Source organism: Cnephaeus nilssonii (assembly GCF_951640355.1).
Source record: "Cnephaeus nilssonii genome assembly, chromosome: 8".
In the NCBI taxonomy this organism is placed as follows: Eukaryota; Metazoa; Chordata; class Mammalia; order Chiroptera; family Vespertilionidae; genus Cnephaeus; species Cnephaeus nilssonii.
In genome coordinates this window covers 39,518,403-39,539,993 of record NC_137079.1, presented here as the reverse complement: position 1 = coordinate 39,539,993, position 21,591 = coordinate 39,518,403, and the positions used below count along the sequence as shown (strand labels likewise).

General features: G+C 36.5%; 1 protein-coding gene across 2 annotated transcripts in view; it reads left to right on the top strand.

Annotated features, from left to right (window-relative positions):
* PCCA (propionyl-CoA carboxylase subunit alpha) overlaps nt 1-21,591 on the top strand; it is a 377,531-nt gene that overhangs the window by 27,250 nt on the left and 328,690 nt on the right. For both annotated transcript variants that reach the window (XM_079779445.1, XM_079779444.1), the window contains exons 3-4: nt 2,169-2,216; nt 2,329-2,397. In XM_079779445.1, coding sequence (XP_079635571.1) covers nt 2,169-2,216; nt 2,329-2,397 — 117 coding nt within the window. The remainder of the gene's footprint in view (nt 1-2,168; nt 2,217-2,328; nt 2,398-21,591) is intronic.

The following is a 21,591-nucleotide window of genomic DNA, read 5'->3' as shown; positions in this document are numbered from 1 at the left end:
GGTCTTTGGTTGATTACCTCCCACCCATCCACCCACCCTCTCCTGCCTTCTCTCTGAGATTCCACACTCTGTTCCATGCTTCGAGTCTCTGGATCCACTCCGTTCATCAGTTTATTTTGTTACTTATATTCTACATATGAGTGCGATCATGTGATACTTGTCATTCTCTGACTGACTTATATTTTTAAAACCTCCAGATGCTGTTGTTTGTTTTACATACCAGGAAATAGGGCTCAAGAATTCTCACAGAAGAATACACACAGGAAGATCACGTGCTGGGCAGTTAACCTCCAGACTGGCTCTTAACCATTACTCTGCTTCTTGGATACAACTTAATAATGTTATAATAATTTGTTATATTTACTATAACAGTTGCTTACAGTGTAACTTCCAATGTTTGTGCTGTTTTTATCAGCTGTAGTATATTTAATACTTAGTAAACATTCACATTATTTAAAATGCAGTTCAAGAAATATAAACAGTTTTTTCTTAGTATATGTTTACTGTTTATAGGGATTTACTCATCACCATTTGGGTATAGAAAAGTAGGTGATTTTACAGCCTCAAGCCTGAGGTGAGATTAAGATATTTGAAGGGCCTATCTATTCAAGGCTCTCAAAGACTCAGGCTTCTATCCGGTTGGGAGTTTACTTATCTATCTTTAAGGAGAGGCTTGTCTCAGTTTGGTGGAATGAGCTACCTGTGACATAATGTTAAACCAAGACTTTGAAGGCCTTTTCCAATTTTGAAATTGTCACTCCCTATTGGGTTAAAATAGTGCTTTAAGTTACATAAGAGTACTTTTAAGATTATATATAACTTTATATTTTCTTTTAGAAATATAACTAAAACTTTTGTATAGTTCCATTTAGCTTACAATAATCACTCAGAAATGATTGTGTGATAAAATGTATTGCATTCAAATCACTTGTGATTGTGTTTGCAATTCTTTAAAAGGATTAGCTTGTACAATTTTAGGGTAAGAAGAGAACTTTATTAAATAGTGTCCTATTAGAATGCTATCATTTTATATATGTGGAAATCAAGACCTGCAGATACTTTCTTAAAGTCAAATAGGTCATTAGTGGCAAAACTGGATTTAGAATTTAGAAATGGAAGTACAGAATGGATCTATTTTTTTCCTTTTTTAGAAAAATATATTTTTTATTGATTTCATTGAGGAAGGGAGAGGGAGAGATAGAAACATCAATGATGAGAAAGAATCATTGATTGGCTGCCTCCTGCATGCCCCATTCTGGGGAACGAGCTTGCAACCCCGGCATGTGCCCTGACTGGGAATTGAATCATGACCTCCTGGTTCATAGGTCGATGCTCAACCACTGAGCCATGCTGGCTGAGCTCTTTCTGTTATGTGGCCTCAGCTGCTTCAAAATTTGATGGCTATTCAAACTTAACATTGTATTCAAATAGCATAACCTGCTTGGAATCTTTGGATATAAGCATAATTTGTATCTGTTCCGAGTTATTAAAAATACTGTTTAATTCTCCACCCCAAATCAATAGAGATGGCATATGAATATCTGACTTTCCCTTGATAAACAATTCATGACACTTAGAATTGCCCTGAATTCAGAAAATAAATGAAGTTGTCAAATAATTTTGTCTAAAGGTTTTTTGTATTCTGTAATATCATTTAAAGGTTATCTTTTGACAAGAGAATTTATAAATGTCCCCTTGGTCCCTTTCTGAATTATTGAACCTAGTCAACTGATTCTTTAACAGAATAATTATACAGCCAGATCCTACTAGATGAGTTCAGTAGCAACCTGGTTGTAAATGAACATGTATATAGTATTTAGTACTACTCTATGAAGTAATGTTTATTAAGATCATATCCCAGTGATGGGCAACCTTTTGAGCTTGGTGTGTCAGACTTCGCCAAAAAACTGAGCATAACTCGGGTAGTGTGTCACTTTGAGGAAAAAACATTATTTCGCAAATGTTTCATCCTCAGGAGCAGCAAATGTTTCATCCTCGGCATGCGGCCGCCTCAGCGGCCACGTGTCATCAGAAATGGCTATGCGTGTCAGTGCTGACACGCGTGTCATAGGTTCGCCCTCACTGTCATATCCAGTTGTGAAAAAACTTGTTTTCTGGTCCCAAAGTGAGAGTAACAGTATCTTCCTATGTGTGTGTTCTCTCTTCAGACTTTTGATAAAATTCTTGTTGCTAATAGAGGAGAAATTGCATGTAGGGTGAGTAGAATTTTAATTTTACTTTCCATTTTACTCGGTGAATTTTACTATTACTAAATCCATTTAAATGTGAATCACTGTTAATAGATAACATTGATATATTTTAAAATAGGTTATTAAAACTTGCAAGAAGATGGGCATTAAGACGGTCGCCATCCACAGTGATGTTGATACTAGTTCTGTAAGTATATTTATGCTTTATTTGAATCAGAACCTTATTTTGGGTCAAATAGAAAAAAGGTGAAAGATGTAGCTTTCCCCCCTGAGACCTGAAAAGATTATGCGCGCGTGCGTGAGCGCACACACACACACACACACACACACACACACACACACACACACACACCTCTATTTAAGTACTCTTTTAAGCAAAACTGGTCTCAACTGTTTTTTTCAAGGCTTTAAAAACCTAATAGAATGAAATTGCTAGACTGATTGCTGGTCACCTAATAGGTTTAAGTAAAGCATGAGGAAGTTAGATTCAAAGATTAATGAACTGTCTATGTCGTGTTGCCTTATAAGACCACATTTCCCCACAGCCTGACTCCAGTATCACTAAGGGACTCCTATCATTGTTTAACCTTCCTGAGTGCTTTACTGTGTTCAGCTGAAATTTTAATAAAGGAAAGGTAGGCTAATTCTAACTGGACATGAACAAAAGAAAGTATAGCATAAAGCTGTAAATGATATATAACTTTATTGAGGATTTTTAGTAAGTAGGCATTTTTTTTTTAAGCAGTGATGAACTATGAGTAGAAAAAAATCCAATGGGAAATGAATGTAAATTATTAGAACTTTATGGAGTGAAATATAAGTAATTGTACTTCAATGTAAGGTACTGTTTTTCATTTTTGTACACTACTTTTTAAAAAAATGTATTTCTTTATTGGTTTCAGAGAGGAAGGGAGAAGGAGCGAGAGATAGAAACATCAATGATGAGCGAGAATCACTGATCTGCTGCCTCCTGCACACCCCGCACTGGGGATCAAGCCCGCAACCCAGGCATGTGCCCTTTAGGCTGCAGGCCGACGCTCTATCCACTGAGCCAGACTGGCTAGGGCCACAATTTCTGTTTTTATTTCAAGTTTGACAATAACCGTTTCCTTATTTTTTTTATACCACAATATAGCTAATTCTCTAGGTTGTAGTCTCATGGAGGTTACTACTGGGATGGATAACATTATATATATATATGTATATATATATATATATATATATATATATATATATATATATATATATATACATACATATATATATATATATATATTTATAATTATTTAAAAAATAGATTTTTATTGATTTCAGAGAGGAAGGGAGAGGGGGAGAGAGATAGAAACTATACATACACATCCTTTCCTCTGTTGAATAGGCCCACAGTTTCTAATTTCCAGAGGAGACTTTTCCTTTCCCTTTGAGCCTTAGTTGATAATATTAAGTATTTGTCTTCTTCCTATTTAGATGGATAATCCCTTCTACCCCCCTGTTACTGAGGATGTAATCTTTGAGAATCCTGGCCTTATGTTGGGAGTTTTCCATTTAATCTTCATCTCACGCATGGCTCCTTTCTCTGAGAGTGAAAACTCAGTTCTTTAGATTATTGAGATCCCCCAGCCACTCCCTAAGGTTAGCTGTAGTATTGGCTCTAGTGTATACTGTCTGGCTTTTGGCTTCTTCTTTGTTTTTAATCCCTGGGGGTTGCTTGTAGTTCTTTGTAAACCAAGCTGTTCATTTAACCTTTTGCACTCGGATGTCGAGTGTGACTTGACACGGTTAGCATCGGTAGCAGCTCTTTTTATACTCTTTGAATGTATCAATAATTTGAAATATAAAAAAATCCAAATAAATAAGTTTGTATGAAAAGAAACTCCAGTTTTTTATTCTACTGCCGCGCTTTGTAAAATCTGGGGTATTTAAAAAATTAAATCCCGAGTAGAATAAAGGAATTGAGAAAAAAGCAAGCGAGTGCAAAAGGTTAAAGGATGTTTGTTATATTTAATGTAGTATTTTAAGTGCTTCTAGGAGGCTCTGCAGGTTAACTTGTTGTCTTATTATTTTAAAATGACATCCTATTCTCTATTGAGGAAGTTCTTTTACCTTCTTTGAGAAGTAAAGACTGACCTAAGCCCACCTGGCTCAGTGGTTGAGCATAGACCATGAATCAGGAGGTCACGGTTCGATTCCCAGTCAGAGCTCATGCCCATGTTATGGACTCGATCCCCAGTAGGGGGCATGCAGGAGGCAACAGATCAAAGATTCTCTCTTATTATTGATGTTCCCATCTCTCTCTGTCTCTCCCTCTCCCTTTCTGAAATCAATAAAATAAAATAAAAAATAAATAAAAGACTGATCTAGAAAAGTCTCAAGTCAGATTTTACCCAGGAAAACTGTTCACATTTCTGATGAGAATATTACAACTGCATCTGGGGCATGAGAACAGAGTAAACAAGTAGTGTAAAGTACTCCTGAGGGAAATGGTCAAGGCAGGAAAAAGCAGAATGGCCATTAAGTCTTTTATCAAGTAATGAATTATCTTTTACGTGTTGCTAGAGGCCCGGTGCATGAAAATTCATACACTGGAGGGGGGGCTCCCTCAGCCCGGCCTGCCCCATCTCACAGTCCAGGAGCCCTCAGGGGCGGGAGGCGACCCAGCGATCAGGGGAAGGTGACACCCATCACACCTCTGCTGCTGCCACTGCCGGCAGCGCAAGCCTTGGCAGGCCCTGGTTACCTGAGCCTCGGGCGGCCCTGGGCGGCTGGGAAGCCGCCATCCAAGGCTTGCCTTCGCCTCGGGCCAGCCCTCGGCAGCTGGGAGGCTGAGGGGACTGGGGGACTCCAGAGGCAGGTGGGCGGAGCTGAGGGGACTGGGCACCGCCATCTTTGAGGGCGGGGCAGTCAATTAGCATATTCCCTCCTTATTGGCTGTGAGCGCCACCATCTTTGCGACGGTGTGAGGGTCAATTAGCATATTCCCGCTTTATTAGATAGGATTCTCCAGGCCCTTATTTTTCTTTTGAAAGATTTGTAGAGAATAGCTTATGAAGGGAAGATAGTCCTAGTGGAAGGCTGTACCCTGTTAGGATTTTTAAAGGGATTATGTGGTATCCGTAGATCAATTTGGGAGGTATTATTATCTCAATACTTTTAAGTCCTTCTGTCCATGAACATATTTCCTTTGATGTCGTTCCACTTACTTAGGTCACTTTAATTTCTTTCAGCTATGTTTTGCAGTTTTCAGAGTATAAATTGTATACTTACTTTGTTATATTTATTTCTAAATATATTAGTATTTTTTCTGATGCTACTAGAATTGTAATTATTTTTATTTCAATTTGTATTAATTGCAAGTGTATAGAAATACAATAGATTTTTTTATAGTGATTTTGTGTCATACAACTTTGATGAACTTGTTTATTAGTTCTAATAGTTTTAAAAATAGATTCCTAAGGAGATTCTCTTTTTAGAATGGCATGTGCAAGTAGAGATAGTTTTACTTCTTTCTTTTTCATCTGGATGCTTTTTATTTCATATTCTTGCCTAATTTCCCTGGTTTGAACTTCCAGAATGATATTGAATAGAAGTGAGGAGAGCAGGCATCCTATTTTGTTCCTCATCTTGGGGGGGAAGCATTCAGTATTTCACATTAAGTTTGATTTAGGCTTTGGGATTTTTCTTGGATTCCAATAATTAGGTTGAGGAAATATCCTTCCAGTCCTAGTTTGTTGAGTGTTTTTATTATGAATGGGTGTTGGAATTTTTCAGATGTTCTTGTATGTCTACTGGAATGATAATGTAGTTTTTGTTATTTATTCTATTGATGTGGTGTATTACATTAATTAATTTTTGGATGTCAAGCCAGCCTTATAGTCCTAGAGTAAATCACACTTGACCATGGTGATAGTTCTTTATGTTGCTGGATTCAGTTTGCTAGTGTTTTGTTGAGAAATTTTCATCCATATTGATGGATACTGGTATGTAGTTTTCTTGTGATGTCTTTTTCTTTCTTTCTTTCTTTTTGGTATCAGAGTTCCCTCATCTTCTATTGTTTTGGAAGAGTTTGTGAAGAATTGGTTCTAATTATTTCTTAAATGTTTGGTAGATTTCACTAGTGAAGCAATGTGGGACTGGGCTTTTCTGTGGGTAGTGTGTTGATTACTAATTCAGTCTCTTATTATAATCTTTTAATTCAGATTTTCTATTTCTTTTTGAGTAATTGTAGTTCATGTCTTTCTAGGAAATTGACTATTTCATCTAAGTTATTTATTTTATAGGAATATGATTGTTTATTGTATTTTCTTGAGGTTAGTAGTAATATCATTCCTGATTTTAGGCATTTGAGTCTTTTTTTCTTGGTCACTTTAGCTAAAGGTTATTGATCTTTTCAAAGAACCAACTTTTGACCTCGTTGATTTCCTCTTTTATAAATTCTCTACTTCATTTACATTTACTCTAGATTTTAGTATTTTCTTCATTCTGCTTGCTTTGGGTTTATTTGGCTCTTTTCAAAAATTTCTTAAGGTAGAATGAGGATATTGATTTGAGGTATTTTTAAACATAGGTGTGTAGTTATATATTTTTCTCTGAGTATTGTTTCAGCTGAATCCCATACGTTTTGGTATGTTGTATCTTCATTTTTGGAAATATTTTCTGATTTGTGATTTCTTCTTTGACCCCATTTGTTATTTAGGAGTGTGTTGTTTAATTCCACACATTTGTGAGTTTCCCAAGTTTCCTTCTGTTACTGATTTCTAGTTTTCTTCTGCTTTGGTTGGAGAACATGTTTTCTATTATTTCTGTCCTTTGAAATTTTTTGATGTTTGCTTTATGGCCCGTTTTTACATTTTATGATTTATCCTGGAGAATGCTCCATGTGAGGGAGAATGTATATTCTATTCTGCCTTTGTTGGGTGGAGTGTTCTATAGATGTCTTTTAGGTCTGATTGGTTCATTGGGATATTGAAGTCTTCTATTTCCTTGTTGATCTTTGGTTGTTCTATCCATTCTTAAAGTGGAGTTTAACATGCTTTTTTTTTTTTTTAAATATATATTTTATTGATTTTTTACAGAGAGGAAGGGAGAGGGACAGTTGGGAGCCAGCAGTCCTGGATTGTGAGAGGGATGTCTGACTGCCCGTTTAGAGCTAGAAACATCAATGAGAGAGAAACATCGATCAGCTGCCTCCTGCACGCCTCCCGCTGGGGACGTGCCTGCAACCAAGGCACATGCCCCTGACCAGAATCGAACCCGGGATCCTTCAGTCTGCAGGCCGATGCTCTATCCACTGAGCCAAACCAGCCAGGGATAACATGCTTTTAATCCTTTAAAAATGTTAAGCAGTTATTTTGTTTGACTCAGTTTACAAAATTGGTGCCAAGTAATTATGTATAGGCCTGTAACTGTGCATGAAGGAGCCTGACTAAGATAAGAAATCATTAATTAAGGGACTCTTAAGTTATTATATAAGGAATGGAGTAGAATGTCCAGGCCAAGAGATTCTCATAAGAATTCTTTGCAGTTTTCAGGAAGGAGGACATTTTGATACTGTTTAAATTGATTTTCATTCTTTTTTCTGAAGCCAGTATAATAATTCAGAATTCAAAATCCGGGCAAAGAAAGTAAGTAAAAAATAAAATTACAATGACTATTATATATTGACAGAAGAATATTAATTAATATGGAGTAGAAAAAAATAATTGACTTAAATAATATGCTGCAGCCATACAGAGTATATTCATGACATTTCAATATGGTTCAATATTAGAGACTATAAATTGAATATTCTAATGAGTTAGTGGAGAAAACTATATGATCATCTTGATAGAAACATAAAATGTCATTTAAAAGAAATTCACTTCTTGTAAAATCCTTTGTAAGACAGAATTCGATGAACACTGCCTCATCATAATAAAGAGGTTATATCTCATAGGAAGCATTCTCATGAAAGTCAGGATGAAGACTGATACACATACTATCACTGTTATTTACCAGCATTCTGGAATTGTTCAGTAATGCAGTTAGGCAGTGCAGTTACAAAGTGGTGGACAGGAAAGGCATAAATATTAAGGATGTATTAATTTCTAATTATGTAGTCAATGGATTAACTCTTTAGAAATAGTGAGAAATATCTCTGTGGTAGTTAAATATAAAAAAGTCTATAGCTTTCCTGTGTATGTTAACACGGTAGAAAATGCAACTTTAAAAAAATGTAACTTGTAGAATGAATGGAAAAGAATTAATGGAAAAGAAAAATACTTTATGATATGAATTTAGAATGAAATTTGTAGGGCTTAAATAAGGACTTATTGATTGGTATAGGTAAACTGAACATTATAAGTGCTAGTTATTTCTAAATTAATCTACATTTTCTACTAAATCCTAATAAATATTATGTAATTTTTGTGGGGGGAATTGATAAAGGAGTAAATGTACAAGAGTAGCCTAGAAAATTCTGAGGAAAATTTAACAGATATTAAAATATGATACCTTATAAAAGCAGAAATAATTGGAACCACTCCATAAAATTTTGGAGCAGGAAGAGTCAGGTCTATGGAATAAATTCATTAGATATTAGGGACTGATTTGGGAGAATTTCTTAATTTGTTGAAGAGGGTCTTGTTAATATTGACTTAGAAGGCAAGAGAAATGGATTGGATTCTAGGGTTGTATCCCACTAATCTACTGTGATTGGGGTAGTTCCAGAAAAGTTAAGAAATAAAAGGAATGAGAGTGTTTGCTTTTAGTGAGTAGAACTTTCTAAATGGGAAGGTGAGTTCTACTTCATTAGTTTAGTGAATAGCAGAAACAAAGAATTTGAGAATTTAGAGATTGCTGTACTCATCATAGTGCATGTTAGATAACTTCAATTTATCGATATTTATCTACCTCCTATCTAATAATAGACAAATATGCAAATTGACCATACCTCCGACACACCCACAAACCATGCCCACCATCCAATCAGAGCAAGTATGCAAATTAACCAGAACCAAGATGGCTACAGCCACAGAGAGCAAGGTTTCCTAGGTAACAGAGGAAGCCAAGCTTTCCGCCTGCCCTTGCCAGGCCTAAGCCTCCACTCAAGCTACAAAGTTTTAATTATAGAAGGTAAGCAAATTCAAACAAATGGCGGCAGAATGGAGCTTGAGAGAGCAGGCCAGGGTTGCTGCCGGCAACAGGGGAAGCAAAGCTTTCCGCACACCCTGGCCAGGCCCACCCGCTTAAGGCAACAAAGTTTCAATTATAACCCCAACACAAATGGCTACCGGCCTCGGAGGGAGCCCCAGGCTTGGCTCCGCTCCAGGCTACAAAGTTTCAATTGTAGAAGGAAAATAAATTCCAGATACCAGGGCCTCTGCTTGTGTTGCCAGGGGGCATGGCCCGCCTGCAAACTACCACAGGCCCCTCGCTCAGGCCGCCCCACACCCCAAGGGAACCCCCACCTGATCCGGGACGCCCTTCAGGGCAAACCAGCTGGCCCCCACCCCTGTACCAGGCCTCTATCCTATCTAATAAAAGAGTAATATACAGATTGATCATCACTGCAACACACAATATAGCTGCCCCCATGTGGTCAAAGATCCTGCCCCCATGTGGACACAAGATGGCCACCACAAGATGGCCAGCAGGAGAGGGCAGTTGGGAGGCACCGGGCTTCAAGGGAGGGCAGTTGAGAAGGACCAGGCCTGCAAGGGAGGGCAGTTGGAGGTGACCAGGCCAGGAGAGGAGGGAAGTTGGGGGCAAACAGGCTGGCAGCAGAGTGGTTAGGAGGTGATCAGGCTGGCAGGTAGAAGTGGTTAGGGGCAATCAGGAAGGCAGGCAGGCAAGCAGTTGGGAGCCAGCAGTCCTGGATTGTGAGAGGGCAGTCGGACATCCCTTGAGGGGTCCCAGATTGGAGAGGGTACAGGCTGGGCTGAGGGACAACCCCCTCCGTGCACGAATTTCGTGCACTGGGCCTCTAGTTTTCAAATAAAAAGACTAGTATGTCTTTCCACAAGAAATAGCAAAATATTGTTATATCTGTGTCAGACCTGTAAGTTAGGGTTTTGATTATTTTTAAAATATATTTTTATTGATTTCTGATAGAAAGGGAGAGGTAGAGAGAGGTAGAATCGTCAATGATGAGAGAGAATCATTGATTGGCTGCCTTCTGCACACCTCATTGATCAAGCCTGCAACCCAGCATGTGCCTGGGTGGGGAATCAAACAGTGACCTCCTGGTTCATATGTCGACGCTCAACCATTGCGCCACACTGGCCGGGCAGGGTTTTGATTTTTTAAAAAATGGAATAAATTGATTCTGTACTTAACTTTTGATTATTGAACTTATAATATTTTATTGCTTAAATTGAACTTATAGTATTTTGTTGCTTTGTCGGTATACAATAACATTGGATTTAAATGAGAAATACCTGATATTTATTACATTAAAACCAAAACCCCAAATCAGGGAAGTAGTCATTGTGACTCATATCTTAGCCAGGCAGCCTGCTGTTTGAAGTATGATTCTTAGTGAGTATTGTAGTCTTAGCCTTAGGATTCAGTAATGAGATTGAGTGGGGTTTTCTGTGAGCACTCTGGGATGATTGACAGTAAGGTGAGGGGAATCATCACTTAGCATGCCTACCCTTGGTAATATTTCCCTGCTGTCTGGGGAGATACTGAGGACAAATAGGACTTGGTGATGTCTATGTAATTAGTGTATGTTGGTTCCAGCTGAACAAACTGGAGGGTAATGATCAGGTAAATGGAGATGGAATACATTAATGTAGGCTGAGGTATAAAAGACCTTAGGGAAAAACCTATCAACATTTTATGGGGTTGTTAGAATGTCTTTATATCTTTTCATATTTATATATACATCTTTATATATATTTATTTAGTTATGTCTTTGTTAGAATCTTCAGTTTTATTCTAGATATGTGTAGAGATTAAAACAATTTAAAAGTAAAATTTTTTGTATTTATTTTCTCATTTACATGATTTGATTTTCAGGATATTTTTCAATTTGGAAAGGAGTTCAAGTTCTTAATTTTTAAAAAATTATTTCACAAAATCCATTAATGGACTCATTTGCAGCTAATGTACTCATTGCTCCTCAAATGGGAATAAATAAGTAGGGTTGGCTTTGTAAAACTTTTTTTTGGGATGATAACTGAAAAATTAGACCTTTTATTGCACCTGTGTGTGTATATTTAAGGAACATTTTCTTAATGGTTTTTACTTATACAGAATATTTTAAGATAGCCATCATGGTCCATATTCCCCAGTTGTTTTTAATTACATCAGAAACATTTCCAGTCATTAGATTGTAATAGGAAATCTATAGGATTCTTCATTCATTCTTGAAAAAAATACTAAGAGCTGTCATTGTTCAATATGAAGTTTCCTTACCAGCAACATAAAGTTCCATGGCAAAGCCTCTGATAGTGACTGTAATACTGCATTTAATGGAGAGGAAGGAATTAGTTTCATTAATGTGATTTTGGACCTTCGAGTGCTGGTAATTAGGTAATTACAGAGGTTTTAAATGGTGTACTTGCTTTAAAGCTTGCTGTTGCTTACTTTTCTCATAAAACTTAGCTTTTAGTAACCTTTTTTGGATTAAGAAGACTGTGTACCTACCTATCAAATTTTCCGTTAAAGAGAAGAAAGCATTTAAGATGTTTAGACATTTCTTTTTTTTTCTATTCTTTTTTTTGTTTTTATCTTTGGAAAAACATTTTGCAGAAACATTATACTATATCAATTTAAAATGTTTTGATTATCTTTGGCTTGGCTAAATTACTCTCTACATTTTTGGATAAAATGGAATAGGATAGGGTTCCTGGTAGGAATTTGTTCACATTAATATGGCTCATCAGGGACATTATATTTAATTGGAGATCCTGCAGAATAGTAGCAGGAGGCTGAAGAGAATTATTTAGCATTAGCAATGGCTCGTCTGGGAGTTGTGCACTAATCAAGGAACTTGAGTGTTAGCAGTGGGGATGATGGGAATTATGGCGATTATGACATGTAAGCATGTCTGTGTGTGAACTGGACAGGCAATGAGTTAATCAAGAAGTATATTAAATGGCTCCCATGCTGATTCATTATTATCTACCATAGTGCCTGTCAGGTTGTGTATTTAAAAAAATACAATTATTGCTGAATTCACTATGTATAAATTCAGTTACTATTCTTTGCTTTTCAATAAAGTAACCTCAAATTACTAACACATATAAAAACAGAAAAATGTATAAATCCTGCTATGATGTGTGTATTAAAGTATAGTTTCTTTTTTTAAACACTTTACAGTGAAACTTTACTTTTCAATTCATTTAAAAATTTTGCTTTGCCCTTTTATATATTTGCTGGAAATACGCTTTGGCTTATTTTATACTGTGTGAAAAAGTTTGGGTTAAAAAACAAAATATATATATTTATTTTTCCCGCTGAAAATATAATTACAATATTTCAGAAAGCCATTAATATTTAATACATGAAGCTACAGACAAATCAAAACATTAATCTTTTCCACCATCAAAATGCTCCAAAATCAGGGTATGTGTATGGTGATGGTGGAAATCTTTGCTCTAGTGGGTGGTCTCTTTGTGCCAGGTAAACCCATTCTGTGCCCAGCATGGTTAGAGCCATATGTCATGAAACTATCAGTTAGGATTGCTAGAAATGGACATATTTTTGGGAAATGGAACTAATAAATTGAATTCCTTTTTAGAAAATAAATTGAAATGCAGCATAAATCCATGAGCAAACTGGATTATATCTATAGGCAGATTTATAGAGTTACTGTACAGATGAACACACACAGTTTCTTTTTTATTTATTATTGTAAGCACTGCCAAATTTAATAAAACTTTTTACCAAACTGTGACCTTCATGTATTAACTTAATTAAAGCAATGTTATGGGTACTACTCAATGTGTTAACCTGTGGGTGGTTGTTACTGAAATCCATTATCTATGGAGTCAGTATTAGTGGTCAGCCACATCACAAATAAAACTTGCAACCAAGACCTTCCCTTGGGTGCTGTGAGCTCAGCAGGTTAAATTGTCAAAACCCCTTAAAGCTTCTTAAAAGACTGATAGTTTTAGCCCCCTGGAGTTAAAGGTAAACCAGTCATTCCTGTCAGGAAGGACTCTGACTTTACTTAGCAGCAAGGCAAAAATTACATTTGGATAGGAAAAAAAGGATTTATAATAGTATCTTCATTTATGAGTTACTTTGTTCACATAGGTGTTCGTGCACCTTCCTATTTAACTTTAATAAAAACATTCCAACCTCTTTTAATCTATGGAAAGTGACTTGTGAAAGATTTCCTTCATAAAATCCCAAGACCTTCTTAGTGTTTTTAAATAATAAGAACTTGTGTGGGTTTTTTTTAAAGAATATTTTTATTGATTTCAGAGAGGAAGGGAGAGGGAGAAAGAGATAGAAATATCAATGATGAGAGAGAATCATCAATCGGCTGCCTTATGCATGCCCCCCACTAGGGTTCGAGCTTGGAAACCGGGCATGTGCCCTTGACCAGAATTGAACCTGGGACCCTTCAGTCCACAGGCCAATGCTCTATCCACTGAGCAAAACCAGCAAGGGCAGAACTGTGTTTTTATACTGAACATTTAATTTAAAAACAAAATAGTGAAATATTATGAATATATCATTTTGTTTTTGTATATTTAAATTTTCTGGTGAATTTAAACTGTATAGTTTGTTAAAAAAAACATTGTATTTTAATGTTATTAGTTACCTGATGGCTTGAACAAGTGCCTACATAGATTAATTTTTTGTTAAGCATCTGTTTAAGAAGACTTGGAAGTTCTGTAGTCTTATAGGAAAAGCCCACATTAAATAAAAGGTTGAAAGTACAACTTATTTTAAATAATAGTATTTTTGATATTGCAGTGTTTATAAGGCCACAACTCCTATCTATTACAGTCTCACTTAAGACCTCTCAATGGAGGGAAAGACAGTATTCTAAGTAATAACTATCACTTATTGAGTATTTACTGTCTACTAGAGAATCTGAATAATTATGTAAGGGAAGTATTGTCATCATTTTAAATTGAAAAAATTGGGACTTCAAGATGTAAAGTAGGTTGTTAAAGCTCAGTTAGCTAGGTAAGCAATGGAGCTGGGATTTGAATTTTGCAACTCCCAAGTTGTACACTTTGCATTGTAGCATATTGCTTCCCATGTTAAGTGTATGGAAAAGTCCCCTTTCTCCCCAAAGAAAGTGAAGTTTATTACTTTGAAGTCTGAGTGTTTATCGGTGACTGTTGTGGGCCAGATTCTATGTTAGTTGATGGAATTAAAGTAGTGATCATGAGCGATATGATTCCTATTCTCATGGCATTTACAGTCCAGTGGTAGAGACAGATATAAGAAAGCATATAAATAAGTAATTATAGTTGTGGTGTTATGCAGGAAATAAACTAGTTGCTGAGAGAGAATAATGGGTGACTCTCCATTAATAAGGTGCTCAGGGGAATTCTCTCTGAGGTGGCAAAATGTAAGCTGAGACCTGATAGATGAGATTTAGCTCTTAGCTAGGTAGTCAGCTTGGCAGATGGGACAGCATGTGCAAAGGCCCTGAGCCAGTCCAGTGGTTGTTACCTAATCTGTGAATTAGCACTGCTAGCTTGTCTAGTCACCTATTTGCTAGCTCTCGATCTCTAGCTCTAGCCAGTGCATCAACCATACCTGGACAACTTTTGCTGCTGTTCTCAGTGGTTACAGTAGCAACTACTAAGTAGGACTAGCAAAGGGAGGAATCCAGTAGGCATCTTCAGGAAGATAAAAAGCTCCCTGAAGAAGGAAGATGGCAGTAGTGGATTTATATCTGATATATTCATTTTAGTTGGAGCCTAACCTAAGGAAGAGAGGCTCCAATTCAGATAAATACATCAGCTATAAGTCTAGTATTGAAATCTTCAGTTATGCATGTATTCAATATGTTTATTAAAAAGCACAGTCTAGAGAGTGGGGTGTGGTCTGTCCAATGGAGAATATGTAGCTTGGGACAAAAGGCAGGAACCTTGTCTTTCTATGTGAGAAACTGTTAAGTCCAGATAAAATAGCAAATGAATAATTTTAAAATGTCTATTTTTGTAAACAACTGCTTAGTGGCTTCCAAGTCTTCCTGTGAATTAATCATATATTAGTTTAGTTTCCAAGTCTATAATGTATTCCCCAAATGGATATTAGATATTTTAGTACAAAGGAATTTATAATTAAATATAGCAAAGTAATTTCAGCGAACTATCCAATTAAGTGTTATGGATCCCTAGGCTAGATGGTTGAAACTCAGCTGGGATGTTCTACATAGGGGAGGGCTGTTTAAAAACTACCGAAACCTATTTGTGAAGAGTTTCATGTAATTTTTCTTAATAGAAAATGTCTCCACATATCTTTTTTTTTTTTTAGTTTATTTTTTCTCAATACTTTTTTGGGGGGCAGCTTTAGGTTCACAGCAAAATTGAGAGGAAGCTACAGAGATTTTTTTATATACTTTCTGCCTCCACACATGCATGGTCTCCCTATTATCAGTATCCACTATCATTGTACATTTGTTGCAATTGATGAACCTATACTGACACATATTACCCAAAGTCCATAGTTTACATTAGGGTTCACTTTTGGTGTTGTACATTCTGTAGGTTTGGATAAAAATATAATGACACAGTTATCCCATTCACCTACTGAAGGACATCTTGGTTGCTTCCAAGTTTCAGCAATGATAAATAAGGCTGTTTTAAACATCTTTGTGCAGGTTTCTATGTGGACATGTGTTTTCAACTACTTCGGGTAAATACCAAGGAGTGTTCTTGCTGGATCATAGTGTAAGAGTATGTTTAGTTTTGTAAGAAACCACCAAACTGTCTTCAAAAGTGGCTATACTATTTTGCACTCCTACCAGCACTGAGTGAGAGTTTCTGTTGCTTCACATCCTTCTTAGTGCTGTTACTATTCTAGATTTTGTCCTTTCTAATAGACGTGTAGTGTTATCTCATTTAAATTTGCATTGCCCCTGATCACATTTGATGTGGGGCATCATTTCATATGCTTCTTTGCCACTTGTATGTCTTCGTTGGTGATCTATCTGTTAAAGTCTTTGGCCTATTTTTTCTTATCGAGTTGTTTTCTATTTGGTGAATTTTAAGAGTTCTTTGTATATTTTGGAAAATAGTCCTTTATCAGATGTATCTTTTGCATATATTTTCTCCTGGGCTGTGTTTGTCTTCTGAATCTCTTGATGTTGTCTTTCCCAAAGCAGAAGTTTTAAATTTTAATAATGTCCAGTTTATCAATGATTTCTGTCATGGATTGTGACTTTGGTGTTGTATCCTTTCCATACCCAAGGCCATCTAGGTTTTCTCCTATGTTATCTTCGGGAGTTTAATAGTTTTTTTTGTGTGTGTATGTATGTATGTATTTATTTTATTTATGTATGTTTATTGATTTAGAGAGAGAGGAAGGGAGAGAGAGAGAGAGAGAGAGAAAGAGAGAAAGAAACATCGATGTGAGAGAGAGACATCAATCCCTTGCCTCCCATACTTGCCCTGACTGGGGATCAAACTGCAACCTAGGTATGTGTCCTGACTGGGAATCGAACCTTTTGGTCTATGGGGTGACACTTCAACCAACTGAGCCACACTGACCAGGGCTATAGTTTTGTGTTTTATAATTAGGTCTTCAATCCATTGTAAACTAATTTTTAAAGGGGTATAAAGTTTGTCTAGATTCATGTTATTTTGCACGTGGATGTCCAGTTTTTTTCAGCATTGTTTGTTGAAAAGATTATCTTTGAGTCATTGTGTTGCCTTTGCTTATTAGTGAAAGATCAGTTGGTTACACTTATGGGGCTCTATTTTTGGGCCCTTAATTTTATTTCATTGATCTGTTTGTTCTTTCACCAATACCATTGTATCTTGATCATTGTAGCGTTATAGTAAGTCTTGATGTCGAGTAGTGTTGAAAGGAATTTTGAGGGGTGAAATAGGCAGGTTTAGGAAATTTTAAAAAATTAAGGGATTTATGGACAAAACACAGGGCTGTAGAGTTGCAAAAGAATACATTTCCATAAGACAAGGAAGCTGAGAGTAGCAAAAGGTACATATTTACAGAATAAAGGGAAGGAAACCCCTCATTCAAAGAAAGAGGAAGAAAAGTCTAGAGGGAATAGGAGAACAATAAGGGAAAAGAAGGAGGGAACTTGACATACTTCATGTGAGACTTGAGCTCAAGAGTTGCTATAGGACCAAATCAAAGGGGAATAGTGACCAATTTGAGGGGATATGGAGGCACAAAAAACAGCAGCCTTTATAAACTGCAGCCTTGATAAAACTCAGTGGGGACTCTTTCCCACCTCCCCATGTGGGAGTCAGAGCTGTGGGACTCTTTCCCTCTTCCCACGTGGGAGTCTGTGCTTGTTTCTCAATAAATTTCCACTTTTACTTTCGCCTGTGGTTTCATTCTTCGACTCCACGGGACAAGAACCAGGGAACTGTCCTGCCCAGGGGAACATTGCGCATTTCCAGTCCAGATTTCCCGATTCAGTGTCAATCCTCCAGCTTTGCTCTCCTTTAATATTGTAGGTCTTTTGTCTCTCTATATAAACTTTAGAATAAGTTTGTTGATATTCACAAAATAATTTTCTGGGACTTGATTATAGATCAAGTTGGGAAGATATTCCATGTTCAAGATATCTCTTGAACATGGAATATCGATTCATTTATTTAGTTGATATTTGATTTTATTCATCAGAGTTTTGTAATTTTCCTTATATAGATCTTGTATATATTCTGTTATACCTATTTTATTTTTAGGTATGCTAATATAAATGATATTATGTTTTAAATTTCAAATTTTACTTGTTTATTGTTGGTATATAGGAAAACAACTCACATTTTAAAATATTATCTTGTATCCTGAAACCTTGCCATTAGATCCAGGAGTTTTTGTTTTGTTTTGTTTTGTTTTTGTCTATTGTTTCAAATTTTCTACACAGACAATCATGTCATCTGCAAACAAAGTTGTCTTATATCTTCCTTCCTGATTTGTATACCTTTTATTTTATTTTATTTTTATGTATATATATTTTTTATTGATTTCAGAGAGGAAGGGAGAGGGAGAGAGAGAGAGAAACATCAATGATGAGAAAGAATCATTGATCAGCTACCTCTGCACGCCCCCTACTGGGGATCAAGCCTGCAACCCAGGCATATGCCCTTGACCAGAATTGAACCTGGGACCCTTCAGTGTGCAGACCCACGCTCTATCCACTGAGCCAAACCAGCTAGGGCATGATTTGTTATACCTTTTAGTTCCTTTTCTGTTCTTATTGAATTGGCTGGAACTTCCAGTATGATGTTGAAAAGCAGTAGTGAGAGGGAACATCTTTGCCTTCTACCTAACACGTTAAGCCCCATGTCAGTCACCAGTGACTGACACTATACTTTCCGTCCAGAAGACAAAACAGGCTGGTTGAAAATATTAGAAAATATTTAAGTTTTTCACCAGTAAATATGATGTAGCTGCAGTTTTTTTGTAGATGGTCTCTGTCAAGTTGAGAAAGTCCCCTCTATTTCTAGTTACTGAGAGTTTTTGTCCTGATGGGTGTTGGATTTTATCAAATTCTTTTTCTGCATATATTGATAGGATCATGTGGGTTTTTTCTTTTTTAGTCTGTTGATGTGGTAGATTACATTGATTTTCTTTTTAAAAAAATATATATATTATTGATTTTTTACAGAGAGGAAGAGAGAGGGATAGAGAGTTAGAAACATTGATGAGAGAGAAACATCGATCAGCTGCCTCTTGCACACCCCCTACTGGGGATGTGCCCGCAACCAAGGTACATGTCCTTGACCTGAATCGAACCTGGGACCCTTGAGTCCGCAGGCCGAACGCTCTATCCACTGAGCCAAACCGGTTTCGGCAGATTACATTGATTTTCAAATGTTGAACCAGCCTTGAATGCCTGGGATAAATTCCACTTGTTTATGGTCTATAATTCTTTTAATATATTGTTGTAGTCAAGTTGCTGGTATCTTTGAGGGTTTTTGCAGGTATGCTCATAAGAGATATTGGTTGGTAGTTTTCTTGTAATGTCTTTGACTGGTTTTGGTATTAGGGAAATGATGGCTTTATAAAACGAATTAGAAAGTATTCCTCTGCTTCTGTCTTCTGAAAGAGATTGTAGAGAATTGGTATAATTTCTTAGTTAAATGTTTGGTAGAATTCACTAATGAAACCATGTGGGCCTGGTGCTATCTGTGTTGGAAGGTTATTATTGATTTAATTTCTCAAGTAGATAATAGGTCTATTTCTCTTGGTGTGAATTTTGGCAACTTGGGGTTTTCAAGGGTTTGGTTCATTTTGCCTGGGTTATTAAATTTGTGGGCATAGAGTTGTTTCTAGTATTCCATTATTTTCCTTTTAATGCCATGGGATCTGTAGTGATATCCCATCTTGCATTTCTGATATTAGTAATTTGTTTCTGCTCTCTCTTTTTCTTAGTTAGCCTTGCTGAAGGCTTATAAATTTTATTGATTTTTTTTTCAAGGAACCAGCTTTTGGTTTCATTGACTTTCTCTATTGATCTACTTTCAGTGTCATTGATTTCTGCTTTAATTCTTATGATTTCTTTGCTTACTTAGGATTTAATGTGCTCTTTTTTTTTTTGTTTTTAGTTTCTCAAGGCAGAAACTTAGATTTTTAGATCTTCTTTTCTAATATATTCATTCAGTGCTATAAAATTTCCTCTAAGCATTGTTTTCACTATATCCCACAAATTTGTTGTGTTTTCATTTGCATTTAGTTAAAAATATTTTACAATTTCTCTTGAGATTTTTTCTTTGACCCATGGGTTATTTGAAAGTTTGTTGTTTAATCTTTAATCTGTCTTTTGGTTTTCTAGTTATCTTTGTTATTGAGTTCTACTTTAATTCTGCTGTGCAGATATTGTATGACTTCTATTCTTTTAAATTTATTAAGGTATGTTTTATGGCCCAAAATGTAGTCTACCTTGGTGAATGTTCAGTGTAAAAGAAAGTGTATATTGCTGTTGGGTGAAGTAGTGCACAGATATCAATTATATCCAATTGATTGATGGTATTGTTGAATTTAACTATGTCCTTCCTGATTTCTGGATTTCTGCCTGCTGGATCTATCCATTTCTGATGGAGAGGTGTTGAGGTCCAGCTATGACCGTGGATCACTGTGTGTTTGCTTGCAATTTTATCAGTTTTTGCCTCGTGTTATGCTCTGTTGTTAGGCACACAAAAATTATGGATTGTTATGTCTTCTGGAAGAATTGACTCCTTTATCATCATGTAATGCCATACTTTATCAACTATAACTTCCCTTGCTTTACAGTCTGCTTTGTCAGAAATTAATATAGCTACTCCTGCTTTATTTTTATTAGTGTTATCATGGTATCTCCATCTATTTACTTTTAATCTATATGTGTCTTTATATTTAAAGTGGAATTCTTATAGATAACATGTAGTTGGGTCTTGTTTTTTGATCCACTGTGACAATCTCTGCCTTTTAATTGGTGCATTTAGACTATTGACATTCAAAGTGATTATTGATATGGTTGGACTAATATTAACTGTATTTCTAACTGTTTTCTATTTGTTGTCCTTGTTCTTTGTTCCTATTTTAGTCTTCCACTCTTTTATTGGTTTTTGTGGTTTTAATTGAGCATAAGATTCCATTTCTCTTCTTTCTTAGTTTTATCAGTTCCAACTCTCTAATCAAGCCTTCTTTCTGGAGACCAGCCCCCCATCCTGATGCTATCTAAGGGTCCCCAGCCACCAGTCATTTTACTGCCAGACATAAAGACACTCTTATCACTTCTGAGATTCCAAGGGTCTTAGCAGCTCTTGTGGCAGGAACTGGGTCAAAGATCAAATGTTAGAACAAAAGATGGTCCCAGCACACCTATCTATTAGGAAATTACAAGGACTTTAGGAGCTCTGTGTCAGAAACTGGGGGCAGAGACCAAATCTATATTTCTTCTTATATCACAAATAAACAAAAACAATGGGGATATTTACCCTCCCTCTTGGGACTGCAGCTTCATTAATGGAGAAGAATGTTCCCTCTCTGAATGTTTTGGGTCCTACTGGCTTCCATTTTTGCCACCTAGTTGCTGTAGTCGTAGAATTACTTCAGGGTTGGGGCTCAAAGTAATTGAGCTTAAACACAAAACATAACAGCCTGGCTGGTGTGGCTCAGAGGTTGAATGTCGACCCATGTACCTGGAGCTCACCAGTTTGATTACTGGTCAGGGCACATGCCTGGGTTGAACCCCACTAGGGAACATGCAGGAGGCAGTTGATCAATGTTTCTCTCTCTCTCTCCCTTT